Genomic DNA, 23,677 nt, shown 5'->3' with positions numbered 1-23,677 from the left:
AATGGCTTAAGGGGTGATTTCCGATTTCCATGTTAACACTGTAGAAGTCACAGGTGTGTCATGTTGGGAGTTTTACAGCAGCTTAAATTGAAGTCAGTCAATCAAAAATAAGGGCCATAACTTTCTGTTCCAGGATGATAACTTTTTATATTCATATGTGTGTTCCAGGGTTCTGTGCATCCCCTGTGTCTTCCTCTCCTCCGCTGCCTCTGAAGCCATGGACTAGAGCTGCATCTGGTCCGGACAGTCCCGTGGTCATCAGATGGCTTCTCAACAACCCTCAGCAAAAATACAGAAAGTATGTGTGACAACTAACAGAAGGAAGTTGATTCACTTAGATCTACATTGTCAGCTGCTAAATGACATAAAGAAAAGGGATGGGGTTATTCTGTATTAGAAACCTAATAAAAAAAAAAAACTACTGGAAAGTACCAGTAGATTACCAGTACTTCACTATAGTACATAGTAGAAGTACTTTGTTACATTCCACCCCTACTTCTGGTACCATAAATATTCACTAGTTCCCTAAATGTGTATTCATCAAATGACTCTAAATAGTCCCTTACAATTCCACTATTTATTCCTGTTTAAGTAACGTTTGCAAAGAAAAACTGCCATTGCCCATTTATTTAACTAAAAAGCATCGAAATACTACAACATTATATATTAAAATAAATTATGAGATCACAGGAATGTAATTTAAAATAAGTTTTTCCAGTTCTTCTAATACTTTGTTTTAATATTAGCTTGCTGGGTAGTCACATTCATACATTCATGACTATGAGTTAAAATGTGACAGCAAGATAGTACACAAAGGCAAGAATTACTAAAAAAAACACTGCAATTGTGGCTACAACTGGTTACATTCATCAATCAGCAAACAGTCAACGGCAAATAATCTTCTTTTTAGGAATAAACCTGCCTCCTGTGTATTTAAAATGGTGGTTACTTAAAGAGGCTAAAATTTTCTGAGGTGGTGTGTCGTGTAAAGTTGGTAATTTAGGAGATTCCTTTGCTTTTTTTAAACAACACAAAAAAATATAGACATCCTTTTTCATCTAAAGTACATTTTTCCTATGATTAACAGGAAGCTGGACAGTCACATGTTCCTCTGGTTCCTCCCACATGGTTTTACATAAGACAGTCTCTTAGTAATAATTACCTCCCACGGGGAAATCGATCTGGATAGAGCTGGTCTTAAGGGAAAAGATGAGGTCATGACTTATAATATTCAGTTATTTCAGGGTCTTGCTTAACACTACTAAACTCGAAGGCTTTTTGCTCTGCAAAGCAATATTGTGCTTCTCTCCAGCCTATTATTCTCTGCTGAGTTGTGTGTCCTCCCCTAGAGAATGTAATTATTCACACACACATGTCGTCTCTTTGGTCCTCAGACAAGAAAAATGCCTCAAAGACTGAATTTCCTGTAAGAGATGTGCTATAATTGAAATAAGTAAGCGTACCTTCTTAATGAACAAAACATTTTATTTATGAGGAATGAAGCATCAATTTATTTTGTGACAAGCTTTTGTTGTAACTGCTGACCACCCTGTGTTTCCAGCAGTTCTGCACGTGCTTAGCTTCTCTCTCCATACAACAATGCATCACAATGCAAATGGCTGACGGTAACTAGGTCAGCTAAACTACAGCTTAAGTGCAGCTTTGACTCATTAATAATGCAAATGATAAAGACTGAAGTTGCCGGGTCTTGAGCAAAGATATTTTTCTCTCTGATGCCAGCAATCAAGCAGCGCTCAGCCGCCATGAGCCGTTAATTATCCTGTGATGATAATACCGACTGAGAGGACATTTCTGAGATTGTTCTGTCATGGTGAGTAAAAAAAATAAAATGCCATGATGTCCTTTTCATCCTGCTGTCAGAGTAATCAACTAAATATTCCTCAGTCTCAGAAGCTGGAAACAACAACATTTGTTTTGCGTCAGCTCTATTTAGCGTCCGCTGCTTCTCAACACTGAGCCAAAACCTGATGGACAGTACAGAGGAGTGGGCAGAGTATCTGAATGTCTCCAGCATGCTCTCTCACTCCTCCTTAGGTCAAACCCGTAGACCCGAGCAACCGTCCAACCCCTGATCCGCACACAGGCCCCGTGTCAGAGCTGCAAACCTGTGGGTGTGTGTTTTCTTCACTGACAATGCTCTGAGCTCCGTTCTCGTGTCTCCCACACAGCCTCAAGTGGAATGAAAGCTATGCATGGACTCATTCATTCCATGGGCTGAGGGAGTGAATGAGCTTGTATATTAGCACATCGTGTCATTTATGACCTAACAAGGCAATATTTGTTGATCATTAGAGCCCAAGTGTTATATATCCACGTTCTCCAGCTAGGATCATACAAAATATCATCACATTGAATCGAAACCGTCGCCAGGCACCCTTCTTTGCTGTCCAGCTCCAAGTACTAATGTGGTTTTAAGATATTGGATCATACCCAGAAACCCCTGGTTGACACTCGGTGGCAGGAAGAGGGTTGGTGTTGTTATGATCATGGGCGGTGGGCCAAAGGCTTTGGAGATAGGCAGGTGTGTCCTGGATATGACCTCTGGCTGTGTTGTTGATAATACATCTGTGCTGCTGGATATTATGTTATGACTGGGAGGAGCACTGGGAGTGGCGTGCTATTCACAGTACTATGAACTATCAGAAGCATTACACATCAGTAGACGTGGAATGAGACTACAGGCTGGGATTAAAGTAAGAAAGAGGGGGCCATGCAGTGTCTGTTTTCTCACAGGGGTGAGCAAGTGATGGGTGGTACAGATTCACAGTAAAACCCTGTGTTTAAGGCCTGCTGTGTTTCTCGTTGCTGTTTCCAGATGAGAACGTGAAGGCTGGCGTCCACCAAGGCCACCGCTGCACCTTGGGCAGCGCACACACATGATCACATGACTCTGGACATGGACGCGGTCCTGTCAGACTTTGTTCGGTCCACTGGGGCAGAACCAGGTCTGGCAAGAGACCTGCTGGAAGGTAAGAGACCAACACTGTCCTCCTGTAACCTCCAAGATTAGAGGCCAAACTAATAGATCAGAGGAATCGATATTCAGAAATTTCCGTTTTTGATCGATTGCTCCCTGTTGTGCCAGAGTCGCACTCAGGTGAGCAGAGGAGTGGGAAGAACAAAAGAGGAGAGGAAATGAGGGGGAAGGAAAAAGAAAGGAAACAAAGGAGGAGAGGAGAGGAGAGGAGAGGAGAGGAGAGGAGAGAAGAGGAGTGGAGTGGAGTGGGGCTCACAACAGTGAGCCAGCTTGCTGATTTAGAGGCCAGTGTGACGGTTTTACGAGTGCACTCCCCTGGGAGAGCTTTGTGCCCATTCATTGGAACTCATTGAGGAGCAGAGTGCTACTGGCACTTGTATAGCTTACATACAGTGTCGCTTGGAGAAAAAAAAAAAAAAAAACAGGACAGCAAAAGTGCACACAGCAACAGAAAACTGGCTGATGGTCAGTTGCCCTGGCGATATCTAGAGACATGACGTTTTTGTTTCCATATTTCCCATTTCAGTCTCTCATTGCATTCCAATGTGGCCAAATTGCAGTAAAGAAATACTGAACTCTAAATACAGATACAGTTTTGTCTACTTTACAGGAATAAAAGCATGCTCCACATTATTTAGACTTCCATTAGGGGATGAAATCCTTGTAGAGCGTGTGCAGGACGCGTGTGTCCTGGAAATCTTTTTTGTCTCTGTGTGTATATTATGCAGCTGGCGTCTAGTCTGATAAAAGAATTAAAGTGTTGAGTGTCTGTCTCTCCCTCCCCTCAGTCATTTTTTTTTATGATTCTACTTTGGCACAAAGCCACGGGGGCATACTTGTGACACTAACAGGCACCAAACAAGACACTGCACTCAGACAAAGACAGACGTGGGCATGGATGCCCTATTTCAGTATCATGCCTGCTGTCTTTCTTGCTGGTGTTAGCCTAGCTTTCCAGACCTGCATCCATCAGCTGCTCTGTGGCCCTCTGGTCTGAGTCTGGAGGGTGTGGGGAGCAAGCAGACAGACAGAGGGGCAGACTATAAATATATAAGAGGGCCATATGTGGTGCTTCCCTCTAGAGGCTGGTTTGTGTACTGAAGTAATGTATTTATGACAAGCTCTTGGTTGAGGGTTTTTGAATTTTACATGATAGGAAAAAAAAGTTTAATTTTGAAAGCTTTTCTTAGCTGCTAAAGCTTCTTCCTAAAGATTTACCACTGCTACTTCTACTGCATGGAAAATCCTTATTATTTATAATTTACCAGTGTTCCCTTTGCAGACGTTTCAAACGAGGTAGCTGAAATATCTGCCCTCATGCCACAGTGATAGTTGGCTAATGCGGAAGCGTTTAAAGACCGTGCATTAGGTGCTGAGTGGCTTTGTTACCGGACCTTAAGTTGTATTCCTGGATTTGTGCAGCTCAAGCTGTTGAGATCCATAAAGCGGAATCAGATTTGCATTGATTGGCGTGAGAGACAGCAATTTGCGGTGCCAGGTTTCATGTTCAGACTGCCGAGAATCATCATGCCTGGAGGTCAGGAGGAGGGAGAACAACTTCCTGCAGGTCTCTTACAGAGAGAGAGTCCATTAATGGACCCTGTCTCACAAACATGTTCAGATTACATCCTCTCTGTGTTTGTAGTTTTAGGTGTTGATGTGAGTTTTAAAAAGACTGTGTTCCTGTGGCCTCACGAGAAGGACACGCTGAGTTATAACAAGTCTGACTTGTGTCCCTTAAACCCGGAACGGATTTCTGTTCGAAAGACAGCACTCAGACGAGACAACTGTATGTGCGTGTGTGTCTGTGTTATTGTATTTGTGTGTTTATGCTGTGCATGTGTTAACAAGTGAGTGAGTTCCTCCTGAACATTAAGATATTACTCTTACTTCCATCACTATATTCAACCTGAATCTCTAGTTATTGTCCTTATATTGCACCATGTTTTACTGAGATAAAAGCACTGTGTCGCTCCATATGGGCTATGTTTGTATACCATGATAATTAGGGCGCATTATTTCATTTTTTTTTTAGACCTAGATTAAAAGTGTTTACTTCATGTATCAAATCTGACAAATACTTGCAGGGAATCTGGCTTCTCCGCAGCATACCTTTGCATTTTACTCACATTGCCCTCATCATTTTCTGCTATTGGTAGCATATTGTGAGTTATTTACCATGAGATCACCTTGTTTACTGTAAACTAAAGTGAAAGGTGTCCTGTTGCACCAAGAAAAATAACATTTAGATGTGTGGGAACATAATTCTGGATGTTTTTGGGTAAACATCTAAAAAAAAAACCCTTCAATTTTCAAAGATTTCAAGCAACATTTATTCTTGATTTTCATAATCAGTGTTGATGTGCAATCAAGCCAGATCTTTGTTTGTGTCCTGCAGGTAAAAACTGGGACCTCAGTGCTGCTCTAAATGATTATGAGGAGCTCAGGCAGGTCCACACTGCCAACCTGCCGCAGGTCTTCAATGAGGGCCGCTACTACAAGCAGCCAGAGACACGTGACACACCCACCCATGTCAGCAAGATCGACAGGACGTGTGCACAGAAGCAGGAGGACAGTGCACAAGGTGCGAGGGGCCACGTCGACACCTTGTAATCGCCTCAACTTTTTTCTTCCTTCATTCGCTCCCCCACTCATCTATTCAATGGCCTCTCTCCTTCTCCCATCTTAGAGAAGCGTCTGTCCCGTGGGATCTCCCATGCCAGCTCTGCTATCGTCTCCCTGGCGCGGCTGCAGGTGGCCAATGAGTGTACCAGCGAGCAGTTCCCTCTTGAGATGCCCATCTACACATTCCAGCTTCCAGACCTCAGCGTGTACAGTGAGGATTTCAGGAGCTTCATAGAGAGAGACCTAATAGAGCAGTCCACCATGATGGCTCTGGAGCAGGCTGGTGAGTATTACAGGATGTAATATAATATAATGTGATATATTCTGTAGTAGTACGTCTCCTACTACTGATATAAGATATGTAACAGAATCTTATGCATTCACTGCACGTTTTATTTGGATTACACTGAAACTGAGCACAAAGCAAAAGCAATGAGAAAAAAATGAGTCAGTAATGTAGACAGAGACGTAGAGGGTGAGGCTGAGAGCAAGGGTGAGAGATGGAAGAGAAGCAGCATCATCTGGAAGCAAGACGACAACAACTAATTCAAAGCATCCAGGATCCCAAAGGATTCATCTCCCAGCCGAAGCTTTGAACTAACAGAGAGAAACTGCTAGTTAGTGAAGTTTCAAATCATCCAGCAGATTTCCCCACGCAGAGACTGCAGAGATCGTAAAGCCTTCCTCACCTAATTCAGTTTAAAATATGAGAGCCAAGCACACTGGGGCGCTTAAATATATTGACCTTCATATTTCTGTATTTCACAGATTACACATAAATAGGTCTTCAACAGTGAATTAACCAACTGAAAGTGAACGATTTACAGTTGTAAGAATTCTTAGTGCTGTCATAGATTGATTCCAAATTTTATGCACCACAAACTGGGTAGCTGAGAAATGTTTCCCTGCCATTAAGAATAGGTAATATAAAGTGCAACAACCAGCTGTGTATTAGCCTCATTTTAAAGGTGGTCATACTTGGATATAACATCCTTAAACACAAAGCGGTCCATGTTTCTAGAAAATGAACATCTAACATGTGGAATAAAGTGAGAAATGCAAACTAAAAAAATCTGCATTTTGAGCCCGTCTATGCTGAAGGGTAAATCATTCAGAGCTTCTCCTGTGTTTACTGTTGTTGAATAAATGATGCAGTCAGATCACCCCAGGCTCAGAGCAGCGAGGCGGCCTGCAGTAAAGCAGTGTGCCGTGCCCAGGGCTGTGAAGCAGTCGTCTCTCCCTCTGGGACACACAGGCAGGGCAGTGATGGAGCAGAAACAAGAGATAGTGTAAAAGTCAGGCTGGAGAAGGAAGACATTCAGAGACTATTTTTTAAAGGAGACTGCTGGGTATCTGAGGGTGTGTGCATGCATATGGTCTCTGTTAATCATTGCTATTGAGGCTAATTGTGCTTGTTGGCTAATTGTTCTCAATGGGCAGCTGCTGGTAGACGAGCTTCTCGCTCTGATCACATCTCACGTCATCAGAACTGCTGGTTCTTTTTTTCTTTTTACCTTTCAAACCCTCAAAAATGTAATAAATATGAAAGAAAATGTGCTATAGAACTCTTTTTCTTGGCTCTACATTTATTTTATTGGTCTTGTTATATCCAAAATAAATTAATTGCTGTCAACCTACTGTTGTTGTATTTCTATGATTAATAAACAGTTTTTTGTTTATGTGTTTTGATTGCATTTTTCCCACCTATGGCTTCTGTTAGGTCCCCTGCTGTGTAGAAAACAAACATATCTTTCAAAGTCGTTTTTACTTTGTTTTTTTTATGCTAAGGCTTCTTTTTTATAGATTATATTCTTCTCTTTGTAGAGATATTGAGTTGGAATAAATGTTGTAGGCCCATAAAGCCCAGTGAGATGTGGTATTGGACTATGCAAAGAAATGTACCAATTTACCAGTCTATCGCCTATCTTTCCTGTGTGAGCGTGTTTCCTTCCTTCTGTTTGTAAATGATTCACAGCCTTATTATCTTAAACATGTGTCCAGGTCGTCTGAACTGGTGGTCCACCATGTGCACCAGCTGTAAGAAGCTGCTTCCTCTGGCCACCACAGGGGACGGGAACTGCCTCCTGCATGCTGCCTCATTAGGTGAGCTTCTCATACACTCTGCGGCATATTTAACATACAGTATGACCGGCCACGTGAAATTAGGGTTTGTTGGCGTGCGACAAGAGTGTGAGCAATATCACGGTTGTCTAATAGCGTTGTCAGTGCTGCGTCACAGCTGCTGAATTCAGAGAAGGGAGTGAGTGAAAAGGAGCAGTGACAGAGCGAAGGATGCAAGGAAGGTAGGGAGGGAGATAACTGACCTATACGTTGCAGGAAACTGTCAGCTGCAGGGTTCAGGGGGATCGCAGTGAATTCAGGTCCCTGCTGAAACAGACTGTTGACTCCCCAGTGTGAAGACTGCTGGAGCAGTAGATGAGCCGTCGGGGGTTAGAGGCACCAGAGCTAATATAATCTACACTGACAGTTAGACAACTAAGGCCCTTTTGATGAGTGATGAAAGACATTTTTAGACATGAAGTTTAAGGGCTGAGGTCATCTCAGAATGATTTTATAGGTGCGGAGAGGGAATTCAGCCAGTCGTCCACGTGCAAAGGCTGTGCTGTTGCGTTATATGCCTCGATCTTAACATGCAGTAAAGGTGTTCTGTGTCTGTGTTGATCAGGGATGTGGGGATTCCATGACAGAGACCTGATGCTGAGGAAATCCCTGTATACCATGATGAAGAGCGGGGCGGAGAGAGATGCTCTCAAGAGGAGGTGGAGGTGGCAGCAAACCCAACAGAACAAGGAGGTCGGGAGAGTGTCCATCATTGCACACAACACCACCTATATGCATTACATCCCCTTCACTTATGACGTTAATAATCAGAGGGATGAGCCACTCGTAACCTCGGTTATGACTTTAGCTTCCTTGCATGGATTAATGGCAGTACTGCTAAGACTGCCAAATCCTCTGCACCTCTTATTCCTTTTCTTGATGTTCATGGATTTAAGTATTTGCCAATCTACTAGAAAAATTGTGTCACCAAAGATAGCTCAGGCAAAGAAGTAGTCCAGATGCTCATGTTTTAATAAATGCCTGAGGCCTCCTGGTGGCCCAGTGATCTAAGACACAACCAATGTAAACGCGGTGTCCTCGTTTGAGTATGGCCAGGGACCTTTGTTGCATGACCTTTTCTCTAGTTACCCACATATTTTTTTTGTTTTTCATTAAACTGTCCATAAGCAGCAAAAAATCAATCAATAAATACCCACATGCTTATATGGATAAAGCTTCAGGAGATAACCTTGTAGATGCGGCTGAAAATAGCAGGAATGAATAATAATCGGCTTTGTGTGGGTGACCAACGGCACGTGCTTATCCACATTTTCATTTGTGTGTGCTTGTGCAGTCGGGTCTGGTGTACACCGAGGAGGAGTGGGAGAGAGAGTGGAACGAGCTGCTGAAGTTGGCCTCCAGTGAGCCTCGCACTCACCTCAGCAAAAACGGCAACACCAGCGGAGGGTAAGCTGCACGATTCATTTTGCACTCTGAACTCCCAAGACACGACACATATTACTTTCCTTTAACCAGAATCCAGCAACATTTGCTCCATCATTATCGTGTAAGACGTGAGAAAACAGAGCAGCAGTAGCTGCGGTTCTCGTTCCACATCACATATTAAAGCCTCCCTGCTGTGTTTTCATGCCTTGTGTGTTGAAACGCCGCAGGAGGTCCACAATTAAAACCAAAGTGACCTTCTCCCTGTGATGAATTTGTCAGTGAAACTCATTGTTCCCACTCGGACTGTTGCTCTTTTAAATTGCTTCCTTGATTTAATAACATTGTTGAAGCTCTCATGTGAGACTGTGCCATCTACTGGCTGCTATCCGTATTAATCATTTCTGCAGCTTCCCCTGAGCTGTGGGCTGCTTCTAGCTGCAGCAGGTGATGTGATTCGTGCACCCCTCCTGTTGCATAAACAACTGCAAGAGTGGGTTTATCTCAGGCTACATAGAAACATGGAAACTAACCCTGGTTTCCTACTCCTACGCACAGAAACCGTGTGGTTTGTCTCGTTTTCATTTTCACAGAAATATACATGCCTTCATTCTGAACCACACTTGAAGTCTAGCAGCTGATCTGGTAGAGGAAGAAAAACAACTGATGAACAGAGAGGCTCATTAATGTGCCTGCTGTAGCTTGACATGCTGTTTAAATACACAGGGTATTGTGGTTGTGTGCTTATCTGTGTTTCTGCATTGGGTTTTGTTTTTGCATTCATTTACCATTATTTTCCCAGCGTTGACTCGTCCAGTGTGAAGCCCTCTATCGCTGAAAATATCCCAGTTAAAGAGCCTAATTTACTCATTTAGTCTGGTGGTTTTAACCTCTCATTGAGTTTGACTGTAATACAGTAATCAGGTTAGGGTTGTTTGATGGTCCTAGTGTGAAATGAGCCCCTAAATAGGATGAGTGGGATTCACATATTAAGAGGCTCTTTATTACAGTGCATTCGGCAGCGTGTCTGTTTGTGCGGCTGACAACTTAATTGTTGCACATCCTCTGGTTCCCTGGTGGTTCCATGCCTGAGAGCACTGCCTCTGCATTTTTCTCTCAGTCTCCCTCCCTGTTTCTCTCTCCCGCTCTTTTATTCAAACACTCTGTAGAAACAGATGGATCTTTGTGCATTGTTGTAACTGGAGGGCAACATGGATCCAAGTGGATCAGGCTAGATTACGCAGGCACATGAATAGCTACTTGGCTGCTTTTTTGTATCGGTTAGTACCAATTCAGGAAATTGGCCTGATATCCTATGATCCCACTGTTACATGTTTTTGTTTTGTTGTCTTTTGCAGGGTGGATAACTCTGAGGATCCGGTCTACGAGAGTCTAGAGGAGTTCCATGTGTTTGTGCTGGCCCATGTGTTGCGCAGGCCAATCGTAGTGGTGGCTGACACGATGCTGAGAGACTCAGGAGGAGAAGGTAGACTAACTGCATCTTGCCTCCATCTTCTACATCGTAGTAGAATAAGGAATAGGCTGACTGACATTAGATATGATGTTCTGATCCGAATTCCAGCATTCGCTCCCATCCCGTTTGGAGGGCTCTATCTGCCTCTGGAGGTGCCTCCGAGCCGCTGTCACTGCTCCCCTCTGGTCTTGGCCTACGATCAGGCTCATTTCTCCGCTCTGGTGTCCATGGAGCAGAGAGACCAGCAGCGAGAGCAAGGTAAGGGACTGTCACTTATGAAAAAGCTGGTGGCATATCAGATTATAAATCTTTTCTTGCTTTCTTGTTCTTAAAAAAAGTTTCACTTGATGTAATGAGTTAAGTTAGTCATAGTGATAGTTAGTCTTTGCTTTTAACTTTAAGTGGGTAAATTGCAAGAGTGAGGTCGAGCGGTCTGCCTGTCCTTCTGGAGATGAATAATGTATGAGACAGCAGTCTAATTACCTGTGATCCATTATTAAAACAGGCCAGTTGGCAGCAGGAATCAGGGAGTGGCCAACATGGAGGGAAAGTGGACAGCACGCTCTTTCCTCTTGACTTATTGAGCACTGACCAAATCATTAAAGCCTGTATGTTATTGCATGTCTACATTCCTCCGCCTGAAGTCACTCATAGTCGAATTTAGTTTGTTCCACTAGGTGTGTCTGTGTTTCTTTCACAACAGTCTGTGACATGGTGCCGCGTGGAGCATATTGATTGTGTTACACTGTGGTGCGAGTGTGTTGTTTTTCCGTTATGTTGAGTGACTCTTGTTTTTGTCTTGCTTTTCCAATTCACACGCCAGTGTTCCCACTCCGGATGCATTGCTTATTCTCGAGGTCACGAGTATCCCCTCATATGGAGTTCCTTTAATTGACAAATAGAGAGGATCTCCTTGACAACCAGCTTTCGTAGTCACAGCACTCTTCTGTATCTGACTGGGGTGGGTGGAACTCACTTGTCATTTGCGTGGGCAGCCGTCCAACTCTGTCTTTTTTTTTTTTTCTCACCCTCAAATACAGACACACTTGCACAAACTCTTTCTTCCTCTCTCTGTCTTCCTCCTTCTCTTGTGCTTTTCTAACTATGTAAGGTCCTATTCTCAGGCCTGTAAACACCAACCTAGCTATTAAGTCTGGGTACGACCACTGCAGACGAGCAGACACACATGATTACTAACCTGCCATCCCTGCCCTGAAGTCATTCCCTTTAAAACCAGCAGCAGATTAAAGCCAGCCTACTCCACAGCCCGTGACTATTCAGTACTCCCACTGGAATTTGTTTTAGTGTGGCAGATGGATTTCTCTTTTTGTCCACCAGATGGTGCATATGTCCACAAGAATTCACTATAAGTCGATCACAACACCACTGCGTGACTGTACTTTTTCATTCTGGTACACGGTGTCCTGTGATAGGATCAGAGTGTGTTTTGTCTGCAGTCTCTCTCCAGGATGTTTTGAAAACACTTGTACGCCTAAGCTTGGTGCAATTGTATGTCGTGATGAATCATATTACACAACAACATGGAGCTCTGGTTGTGTTTTTTCTGCATTTTTATGTATGTCAGAGGTATAGTTTTATGACATTTCTGAATTTGGCTTATATTCCTGAACAGATGCCACACATGCAGGCAGACCTAGTGCTCCAGTGCCAATTAGGGCAGTAGCACCAGCCGGCCCCTAAGCTCTGACCACATCACCACATATGGGCAGGGTCCCAGGCGGCTAGGGCCCCCCGACAAACCAACCCTCTTTCCTGACAGTCAGGCCAATGAGTTGACATCTCAGATGGAGGGTCGCTATCAGTTTCCTGAGCATAGAGCATCCACGAGGCTGGCCCTGTGTGTGTTCAGGTGCCAGATGCTGAGTTAGAATACTGACTCTTTCTTCAGTCCTCCGTATGGAAGATTATAGAAGACCCTCCTCCCAGTAACCCAATTCTAAATCACACTGACACACCATCCAATAGGCCCCTTTTATGGGCTGCTTACATGGCTGTTGGGGCTGTATTGATGGTGTACAGTGGGGGAAAAAAAAACAAGGGAGGGGTAGCTGAAGTTAGAGGTTATTACTCAGGATCAAAACTTCCTTTTTATTTCTGTTTTTTTTTCCTCCCAGAACACATCCCAAAAGAGTAGTCAAGTGTTTTTTTGTTTTTCTTTCTGTCTAAGGTAGTCAGGTGAACCCAGATTACTGTGCACATGGGGATATGTTTTCTATCAGCCCACTGCTGCTCACCTGCTGTGTGATAATGACTGGCTTCTCAGTAGACGCCGCTGGCCATGTCTTTTATCAGCTTGTTTGTGCTCCTGTGGTTAAACAACATATGAGTGGAACTGGACCTTTAGAAAACTCTGGAGCTATTTCAAGCTCTGGTCCTAATACCAAAACACTTCCAGGTTTTCTTTGGCATCTCATCATCAACCCTCTAACGCCCATTTGAATGAAGCAAATGGTCGTCTTTTACACAAAGACCACCTACATAACAGTTCGCTTTAACCATCCAGCAGCTCTGGCCAGATTTCACTTCTCTATCTATTAAAGACACCCAGTGCATTACATCCCACGCAGTCACTGTAATTAAATCAATATGGTGATGAGAATTAAAATGCTATTTGTTGTGGTTTTATGTGTTACTTCAGATGTGATGCTCTTGTAATTACCACCATGGTTCCGCTGTTAAAATATGTGGCAAAAAAAAAAAAAAAAGCTCAGGCTTGTTTATATGCATGACTGCTGTTTACTCTGGTGAATTGGGCCCTTTAAGTCTGCAGCTGTGCAGAGTGACCAAAGTCAGGAATTCAAATTTGTGCATTTTCCAGACAGTACAAATTGTTCTTGAATCGCAAAACAGAGGAAACATTGGCTCAGTGTTCCTGCTGAAGGAATCAAAGCTTGTAATGGGTGACTTTGTTCTCCGAAGGGAGTAAAAAGACGAGAGAGAACCTCCCTCTTTCTCAGAAGGCATGATATATTTGACGTGTCCGTTTTGTTCAAAGTAAAGAAAAGACAAAGCAAAGATATTTATGTCTAATCAAATCATGTGAATACATGCTTAGACGGGTTATTTACCTCAGTTTAACAGCTGTTTCCTCACAGGTTACACCGAAGTTTCCTCTCCATTCTCCCTGTCTGTGTCCCTCCCTCCCTTTGAATCAAAGATGCAAACTGAGCAAGGCGAGGCAGGATAGCAGCTATGTTGCTGAGTAAACAGCTCACATACCACAGAGGGCTATGATGTCATCCATGTATAAGCTATGGGAGTCGGTCATTCAAGGACAGCAAAACAAGGCTGCCAACAGGGATAGTAAATACATTACAACACACTTTAGTCCCCCGGAGTTCAATTGGCAGTGTTAAATCTCCGAATCTGGACCTGGGCCCAAGCGGGAACAACAGCACACACACACACACACACAGCACTTTGGAATGGCGAGAAACGAGGACAGCTGCATTGTGGGAGCCAGGACGCCACCTCACAGACCTCCTCTGCCTGCTGCATGACCCGAGTGGGAACTGAGTGGGAGCTGATTCACTGTCCTCTGTCTGTGTGTGTGTGTGTGTGTGTGTGTTTGTGATTATGACTGACTTTTTTCTGGGCAAGTGTTCTAGGAAAGACCCTTCTTCTAAGAAAACCTCTCTTTTTTTTTTTCACCTCAGAGTTTTCAATGTTGCCATGCCCCCGCTCTCATTACAGTTTGTCTCCCTCTCTCCTTTTCCCTTTCTCTCTCTGGCCACAGGCAGGCATTAGTCATGCTTTCTTTTCGGTAGATGCTGTAAAATCATCTTAATTTGCAGGTATGACGCAAAGGCAGTCTTGTCATTTTCGGACAGATTTCCGCAGTGCTATTAGGGGTGTATTTACTCAGCTGATGGAATTTGTTTGCTTAGCGATGGTGAATGGTGTCAGATATAAATAAGAAATCATCTTTGCAGCGTTAAATGTGCTAGCGTGGGTGTGGCAGCACTAATTCTGTTTCAGGATGGCATCATCACAATGCTTGTTGAATCGCCAATATTTTGACACTTAGCACGCTTTAATAGTGTGCGTTACACCTACGCAGAGGCACTCGAGAGTATATATAAGCAAGAGGGAAAGAGTGAGTATTTGACCTGCAGTTTCATCAGGGACACAGGAGGGGCCGTTGTTGCTGGTGTCTGTGTCTTTCTGAATCCTGCAGAGCATAGCAGCCTATTGGCAGTGGAAGAATTGATGAGACAGGGAGGAGACTGTATCTTCCATCTGGGGCTGACAGTGAAGGCTGGAATGTCCTCGGCCTGAACAGCCTGCCTCTCTCTGCTGTCATGTGGACAACAGCCCCCACACTACGTAGCCTGAGGAGAGCTGTCATGTGGGCCAGTGGGGTCTAGCTCGTCCTCCTCGCACTCATGTTATGAAAGGCAGCCACGCACTCACTCACATTAACACGTACACGCCCGCACTATGCACAGGCTGTACGCACGCCTCCCACGAGAGGAAGCCCGGGTGGGTGTCTGTTTTATGTTCTCTATCCAGTGATTAATGTTGAAAACCTCTTCCTGCTTGTAAGTAGCCGATCATATCAGCTGAATGATATTATGTCAGCACTCCCACTCTTATTCCGAACCGCTGTGTCTGATTGCACTCTATTACTAAACCAAATCATCACATACAGCCCTGATCAACTGTAGAGCTACTCAATTCAAGTAGTAGTATTAGCCAAGGGATGGTTTCAGTATATCATAACCTGGGTTATATTTCTGACCTTCATTCCTTCCAAGTGATTGCAGACGTCTGGGAGAACTCCCAGGTTAGCCAAACTTACTTGGACGAGAAAAGGGAGACAAACAGTTGTGAGCTGTCAGTGATAAACATGCATGATAGTTTACAGACTGATCTCCAACTTTGAGCTACCATATATTTCCATAATTGTGAGTGCATAGTTTTCTTGTGCAGTAAGGGATTTTTTTTTCTCACTCTACCTCCAAATAAAGTGGTTTGGATAATTTGTCTAATCTGTTGGCTTGTTTACAACCTGCTGTATCTAAATGGTCGTTATTCTTGTCCCATTGGACTTTGCTGTACCACGTTGCTGTGTTCCCAGATCTCATTATTATCTGTAGTGAGTGTTGTGTTATCACCGTGGAGAGAAAAGATGGCTGTTTGAATCAGACTCAGTTTGAGAAATATATAAAAAATAAAACAGTTGACAACGGAAACAGTCAGTCCAAAATGTCCATTTAGTAGCTTACAACTCAGGCAAAACAGATATTTCTTTAGTAACTTTAACTTTCTTCCTCATGGTTAAGGTAAATAAGACTGGATACACCTAACAGGCCAACAATAGCTACAGAAAACCAGGATATGAAGCAGTCTGCGTTATAAGAGGAACGATCAAGTTAAAGCTTTTAAGTGCTACAACCGACGAAGGCCCTTCTCCGTCTGGATGAGTCAGTATGAGTGACACTCACTGGTCACGGTCACGTCTCTGCCTGAAAAATGTATGGCAGATAGAATACACCCACAGTATACTTTACCCCATGCAGACAGGCATCTGGGATAATTAATGTGGCATTATTCTTGTGTGTCATTATGGTGTCACTTTAGCTCTGACACCACGGTGGCCTTGTGAGGGAACGGGTGGCGTGCAAACCAGTGCGATGTTAAAGCTAGACAAAACTAACCTTCTGATAATCTCATCTCTTCCAGCTGTTATCCCCCTGACTGACTCGGAGCACAAGCTGCTGGCGCTCCATTTTGCCGTGGACCCTGGCAGGGACTGGGAGTGGGGGAGGGACGACAACGATAATACCAAGCTAGCCAAGTAAGTCCTGTATGGCGTATCACAGTGTGTTGATTCTTATAAACAAAACATACAGAGAAAATGGCTGTGAAAGCAGCCCCACAAAGGGTGAAACTGCAGGACGCTGCAATTCTAGTTAGTCTACCCACAAGGCTACATGTGGAGGATTTAACTCTGATTATGGGCTCTGGGCTCAGGTCACTTCAAAGAGTGAGCAGAGAGAGAACAAATTGTGAGTCCCGTCAGTCATCCATAGGGTTTCCCAGGAATGGCCTCACTAAAGCAGCAACACCCTCTCTGAGTTTAGCAAAGAGTTTATGTAAGGGTTTCTGTTACACATTCCTGCCAGTCAGGGGGTTAGCTTATCCATTAAGCTGCAGTATGAACAATGCAGACATACAGAAAAAAAGATGCTCAAATCAGGTCCTAATGGACCCTTAATGCATTGCAGATATGGTTTTCAATAGGTTCTTTAAAAAAAAGTCATTCTCCGACCCATAACTATGTCATATGTGTTAATTTTTTGTTCAAATGTTCAAATGTCAACTGTGTTGCACCACTGCTTGTTGTTAATTGTGGATACATGTTCTCCCACAGTCTCATCTTGTCTCTGGAGGCCAAACTCAACCTGCTGCACAACTACATGAATGTAACATGGATCCGAATTCCATCTGAAACAAGGGTAACTTTTTTTTCCCACACACGTCTTTTGATCGTCGCGGTTAACTTAGACTCCTTCATTGCAGACGTTTCTGTAAACCAGAGTTCAATCAATCATTTTTAATTGCTGTCAGAGTGTAATAATCACAGGCACTCATGTGCTTGTACCAATTATGAATAATCAGACAACTAAGTTTGCTTTTTTTTTTTTTTTGATGGATTTGTCTGGAGTACATTAGTAATCTGTTAAAGCTCTCCACTTGTCAACTATATATGTGAATTTTGTCCCTGAGATGGTACTCTTCATCTATCTATCTTTGTGCAGGCTCCCTTGGCTCAGCCAGAGTCTCCCACAGCCTCTGCAGGTGAGGATGTCCAGTCTCTAGCTGAGTCCATGGACTCTGACCGCGAGTCTGTCGGCAGCAACTCTAACGTCAACAGCGGGAAGCCCAGCAAGGAGAAGGACAAAGACAAGCAGCGCAAGGACAAAGACAAGAGCCGGGCTGATTCTGTAGCCAACAAACTAGGTAGCTTCAGCAAAACCTTGGGAATCAAGTTGAAGAAGAACATGGGAGGTCTGGGTGGCCTTGTGCACGGCAAAATGAACAAATCTAACTCTGGCTCAGGTCGTAATGGGGAGAACGGAGGGGAAAAGACAAAGAAGAAGGAGTCTAAGGCAACCAAGGGAAGCAAGGACGAGTCGGGACAGTCAGCCAGTTCCACCTCTTCTGAGAAGGCCACTAGTCCCTCCCCTACTGACAGAGACAGACCCTCCAGCTCCTCCCCCACTGAGAGACAGGACAGTGCAGGGAGAGTCTCAGGGGACAAGACCCTGGAAAACTGGAAATACAGCACCGATGTCAAGCTCAGCCTCAACATCCTGCGGGCTGCCATGCAGGGGGAACGCAAATTCATTTTTGCAGGCCTCCTGCTCACCAGCCATCGGCACCAGTTCCACGAGGAGATGATCAGCTACTATCTGACCAACGCCCAGGAGCGCTTCAGCCAGGAGCAGGAGCAGAAGAGGAAGGAGGCTGAGAAGAAGCCCCCTGTTACCAATGACGTGGCCGTGAAGAAGCCTGAGCATGAGAGTGTCTTCCAGAGGGAGAGATCGGACAGCTCGCCTCCGGAGAGCTGCTCTCCTGTCCTGCCCCACCACACCCACACTTACAACCACAACTCACAGCCCCCACTGGGTCTCAAGATGCAGGGCAGGAACAGTCCCACTCCTGCAGCCTCTCTCATCTCTGTCCCAGTTCCTCCTCTCACCCCACCAACCTCCCACCATGTCTCCCACCCAGCCCCAGCCCCTGCGCCCTACTCTTCCCCCAGTATTGGTGCTAAGAGACCTGGGCCTGTTCCTGTGTCTGCCCACTACAGCCATACACCGCCCATCCAGAGGCACAGCGTGATTCACTTACAAGATGTCAACATGCAATCCTCCATCTTCCAGGATGACCCCTATAAGCCCTTGGTGGGCACCCTAAAGACATGCGCCACCTACCCCCAGCAGAACCGCACACTCTCATCCCAGAGTTACAGCCCTGCTCGCCTGTCAGGGGTCCGCACTGTTAACACCATAGAGACCCTGTCCTACAACATGCCGGGTGAACACAAGTCCCACACTTACACCAATGGATTCGATGCGGGAGACATTCAGGACTGCCTGGAGTTTGCTGATGAGGACAACTCGTCTCACACCTGGCTCAACCAAGACAAAACCAAAGGGCGGAGCTCTGGAAGCCCTTTGTACTGCTTTCAGCAGCGCCGCTGCAAGAGGGAGAACTGCTCCTTCTACGGTAGGCCAGAGACAGACAACTACTGCTCCTACTGCTACAGAGAGGAGCTGAAACGCAGGGAGAGGGAGAGCAAAGTGCAGAGGCCTGCATAGCCATCACAGCCACTTCAGCCATTTGATAGCAAGGCCGCGGGAGACTTGAGGGAACTACACCATCTGCACTCTGCATTTAGAAATAACATGGTGGCAAACATTTTCTTATTTTGTTGAAGAACGCTCTTGTATTCCTGTCACCATTCCCTTGTTAGTAAAGATTATTACCTTATGATGGGGGGAAGCAGAACTTGAAACAGTGAGCAGCTTTGGCCAGAAATTGTGCTGTTTTTTTGTTTTTTTGTTTGTTTTTCTGTATCATTGAACTTAGTCTTTTACTTGTTTTAGAGTAAAAGTCATCTCTCTGTGATGTAACTTTCTGTATGTGAGGGAAAGGTCTTTATATTTCAAAATACAAAAGATTTGCATCTCATCAGGAGGGAACATTTTAGCTCTTTTAATCAGTTTGAATGCAATACCTCTGCTTGGTTCTTCAAAAATCTCTGTGGAAAATTTATAGTTGTTTTGCAATCAAAAGAAATTCAATGGGAGATGAATATTAGACTTTAAAGCAATAAATTGGTGATTTTTGCTACACCCTCTCCCAATTTTGTCTATGCACCAATAATATATTTACTGTAGGTTAACTGTGTCTTGTAAATTGTAAAGGATTGTCACGGTGTGCTTTTGTAAACAAATTTGAACTACAGGAATTAAAACGTGTAAGCATTATAGATTGTAATGTTGGATTAGGACGAAACGTAGGACTATGTCATTTGTTAAGTGTACTTTTTGTTCTTACCACGGTGCAAAGGTTTGCTGTGTCTGAATTGGACTCGAAATATTGTGTAAGATATCATTTGACACTTTTGCCCGTAGTCGACCTCCTAAAAAAAAAAAAAAAACCACAAGCACTGCCAAACTGGCTTCTTTAAAAAAAAAGAAAAAAAAAAGAAAATGCATTTCAAATTTTCAAAATGTTTTTTGTGGCAATCACCGAACAATGTGCATAGGATGAATTGCTTCTCAAATATGCAGTGTTTATGGTGTGTTTCTCCGAGTCGCCTGTTAACTACTCTATTCGGTCAGTGTGTTAGATGAGAAGAATTGTGGGTAGTGAGAGCAGGCCGATGCGTATTTGTCTGAAGTGTGATTACGTGTCTGTTCCCCCCTTACACACAACAACAACACAACGTGCAATCATGCTATTAGCACTATGTGGTGACCTGCAGTATAGATGTGTCACCAGTCCAGTGTGAGATTGTCTGTTCTTCTTCCATATCTAGAGGCCGTTAAAAGAAGCACCTGCTGCTAAAGAGCACCTCAAGCCTTTGTGATCATCAGTGCTTTAACCAGTCAGTGGGTTTGTAAAACCCCGGGCCTCCAAGTGCTTTCTGCTCATTCGACAGGACTACTGTAAAGACGCAGTGTTTGTGTTGCTGTTTGTTCTGGTGATGCTTGGATAATGTACCATGCTGTCCTTAACTAAGTGTGTCCTGGCCAAGGATGTCCACTGCTCCCTGGGTTCGCTTCTGTCTCTCTCTCTCTCCCTCTCTCTCTCTCTCTCTCCCCTGTACACACTGCAGTGTTGCTCCTCTTTGTTTCTATGTGACCAGTTCATGGACTCTCGCCATGTTAGGACTGTAAGATATGATTTTGTATTCCTTTAAGAGTTTTACACTACTTTAAATTATTAATTTGCACATTAGGTACAGATGTAAATATGAAAAAAAAATAGTTTATTGTTACAAACCTGGTGTGTGTCTGCGTCATTTTTGTTTTTCTTCACGGAGGTCATCAAGAGAAACCTGGAGATTATACATTGCATTCTTTAGTCAATATTAATTTTAATGTTCTGACAGTTCAGAGATCAGATTTAGGTTTCTCATGATCCATAAATGCTACAATTCACTCTCTATTTCTTACTATCAACATCTGTGTTTTCTAGTGAGGCCACAGGTTGAAATTATTGTATTAGTCCATCCATCCATTATCTGTAACCACCTCATCAGGGTCACAGTGGAGCTGGGGCCTATCCCAGCTGACTTTGGGCGAGAGGTGGGGTACACCCTGGACAAGTCGCCACCTTACCGCAGGGCACAAAGAGACAAACAACCATTCACACTCACATTCACACCTACGTGCAATTTAGAGTCACCAATTAATATATTAAGTGCATGTTTTTGGACTGTGGTAGGAAGCAGAGTGCCCGGAAAGAACCCACAGACACCAGACACGGGGATAACATGCAAACTCCACACAACCAGAAAATTATTGAGTTAGTGTACCACATAATTTCTCTAGTTTAATATAATGTTTGACCATAATAATCATGGGGAGGAGACATTTTAAAACCGAATAGTAACAACTGATGCAAAAAAAAAGAGACTTAAATATCCAGATCATTTGTTGCAAATGTGGGTCAAGCTCCAAAAAAGGCTAAATCCTACAATAATGCAACTAAATAGTTTCTCCCATGAAATCCTAAAACCTTGTCTGTTAAACTCCACACCTAAAGTTTGTAACACTGCAAGCTGTGGAAGCAGAAATAACATCATTATGACATCACCAGGGTTCATATTCAGACTTGACAAAGCTACCCCAGTACTCCCCATGATGACTAAACTAACTTGTGAAATCAGTGTAGCGCCCCTTTAAGAGGTTATCTGAATATATAGAATAGGACACCGTCTATGGATATTTATAAAACTCAGGAAAACAGTAATCAATCTTGTGTCGGCTTTTTGAATCGGTCAGACAAACCAGAATGAGGGGAAAGTTTCCATCCAAATTGGAGTGAGGTTACAGAGATGAGATTCTTCATGAACTGCCAAGTCAGGCAGCATTCCAGGCTAGGAGCTGTAACTCTGCCTTATTCCTCCAGAGACACTCCTACACTGGCAGGAGGATTGATGCCACGCAGCGAAACAGACCTTTGAAAAGAGTGTCCTCCATCCCTGTGAGGGTTAAATCGGGTGAGGACTTGCATAAGTGAGAATAAGTCACATGTCAAGACAAATGCTAGTAAACACTAGAGAGGTTTAATCATGTGTTTGTCATTGTAGATATGTAGGGATGAATTTAATTATAGCTTAATTTAATCTTCACATGCAGAGAAAAGCAGCTCACGCGAAATTTAAAAGCTTCCAGTCTGATAATTATCATTGGTTTTATACACGCAGTCATGATTAAAATAGAATGTCTTTAGTTTTGTTGATCCACCACTTCAGTCCAGTCAACTTTAATATCTCAGTGCATTGTCATTTTTCACAGATATTCATGTTTCCCACGGGATGCACCCTGTTTCTTCTGTTAGGGTGATTCTTCGACTTTTCATCTACTGCTACTGTTTCATCAAAGATTTTCACTTTTCAGCTGAAACATCTCGAAATCTACAAGACGGACCGGCACTTACTGGTATCAGACCACATGCTTTGGTGATCCTCTGACTTTTCCTCTAGCAACAAGGTTCACGTGTGTTTTTGAGCGAAATCTCTCAACAACCGTTGGGATGCAAGCATTTCCTCATCAGGATGAGTTAATAACTTTGGTTAGTTGGTTTCCTTAACTTTTCCTCGAAGCTATCATCAGGTATTCATCAGGTAAATATTATTAATGCTTGTGTCCGAACTACCACCACCTGCAAAACATTCCCACCCACCTCGGCTCTGCATATGTTCAGTGATACTTAGCAAATGTTAGCACGGTATTGTGCTAAAGTACAGCACCAAGGAGCTGCTTGCATGGCAGGAGACTTGAAGGTCCTGAGAAACTATGGTGCACCCACAAACTATAGAAATGTGGCCCGTCACACTCAACTTAAATGTAAACAGAGTAACAAATCAAATATGCTAGACCTCATGGGCTCGTAACAACTGCAATCTTTGCAGGTCTTTTTAATAAACAGCTTATGAATTGCCTTTGTTTTTTCAAGAATCCACAGTCCTGCACAGTAGCAGTTGACTGAGTTGGTGGAGTGAGAGTGAGGAGAAGGTTGCATAGTGGGCAACAGCCTGTTACGTGTGGGTTGAGCTGCATACTTCTGACTGAGCGTGTATTGTCTCGTGACTGAGACAACGTTGTGGGTTAGACTCACTTCCCAGCCTCATGCCTTAAGTCACAGTTGTGGACTGCGGCTGCTGCTAACATGGAATGACTTGTTAAGTTTTGAAGATGGATTACATCTCCATGTGATCTCTAATGTTACTCACACAATGGCACATCAGGTCCCCTTTCTCCAGAGCAATGTATCCCGAGCTCTTGTGTCCTGCGTCTTCCATAACAAGTACTGAATGAGACAGAGAGTATTGTCTTCTTTCTTGGATTCCCTTTTCTCAGAATTTCCTTTGAATTTGCATGAGGGACCTCCCTTTGCTTTTCAAAGCAACAAAGGGCTCTATCAGGCATACAGCAGTTATTTGGCAGGCCTCTCATCCTCTCAAACAGCTCAGCACAGCCTCAGTGTTGTCAGATTCACTCAATTTCCAACTAAGACACATAGAAAAAAGGATACAGAAATTCTGAACTGCCTTTTATTTCCCTTTGAGATGCATCTGTTTCCTCTCTCACATAATTAGAACCCATTAGAGACCATAATGCAACACAATAGTTCATAAATATTGATTTTTATGGTAAGCAGTTGTCTCATTAATATGGTTAAATTAAAACAGGGGACAATTATCCATGGGTATATAAATTGAATATTTAGATCCTCTTTGCTCTATTCTCATCAACTAGATTGTAAACCACTCTACCTGACAGTATTTACAGTGCTGTTGTGTTTTA

At 43.6% G+C, this 23,677-nt stretch overlaps 1 protein-coding gene across 4 annotated transcripts in view; it reads left to right on the top strand.

The window, feature by feature from the left end:
* The window catches only part of otud7a (OTU deubiquitinase 7A), a 35,630-nt gene extending 14,986 nt beyond the window's left edge, over positions 1 to 20,644 (top strand). For 3 of the 4 annotated variants that reach the window (XM_010729453.3, XM_027272924.1, XM_027272923.1), the window contains exons 2-13: positions 169 to 298; positions 2,837 to 2,990; positions 5,397 to 5,582; positions 5,688 to 5,906; positions 7,625 to 7,726; positions 8,310 to 8,437; positions 9,039 to 9,151; positions 10,486 to 10,613; positions 10,710 to 10,859; positions 16,308 to 16,422; positions 16,999 to 17,083; positions 17,387 to 20,644. In XM_010729453.3, the coding sequence (XP_010727755.2) occupies positions 2,906 to 2,990; positions 5,397 to 5,582; positions 5,688 to 5,906; positions 7,625 to 7,726; positions 8,310 to 8,437; positions 9,039 to 9,151; positions 10,486 to 10,613; positions 10,710 to 10,859; positions 16,308 to 16,422; positions 16,999 to 17,083; positions 17,387 to 18,952 (2,877 nt within the window). In that variant the 5' untranslated portion in view covers positions 169 to 298; positions 2,837 to 2,905 and the 3' untranslated portion in view covers positions 18,953 to 20,644. Of the gene's footprint in view, positions 1 to 168; positions 299 to 1,426; positions 1,832 to 2,836; positions 2,991 to 5,396; positions 5,583 to 5,687; positions 5,907 to 7,624; positions 7,727 to 8,309; positions 8,438 to 9,038; positions 9,152 to 10,485; positions 10,614 to 10,709; positions 10,860 to 16,307; positions 16,423 to 16,998; positions 17,084 to 17,386 lie in introns of those variants that run through there. The other variant, XM_027272922.1, reaches the window with a different exon arrangement.
* The last annotated feature ends 3,033 nt before the right edge of the window (positions 20,645 to 23,677 follow it).

This window comes from Larimichthys crocea, chromosome XXI, assembly GCF_000972845.2.
Source record: "Larimichthys crocea isolate SSNF chromosome XXI, L_crocea_2.0, whole genome shotgun sequence".
NCBI lineage: Eukaryota > Metazoa > Chordata > Actinopteri > Sciaenidae > Larimichthys > Larimichthys crocea.
Note: the sequence above shows the minus strand (reverse complement) of the source record. Positions and strands in the feature narration are given on the sequence as shown.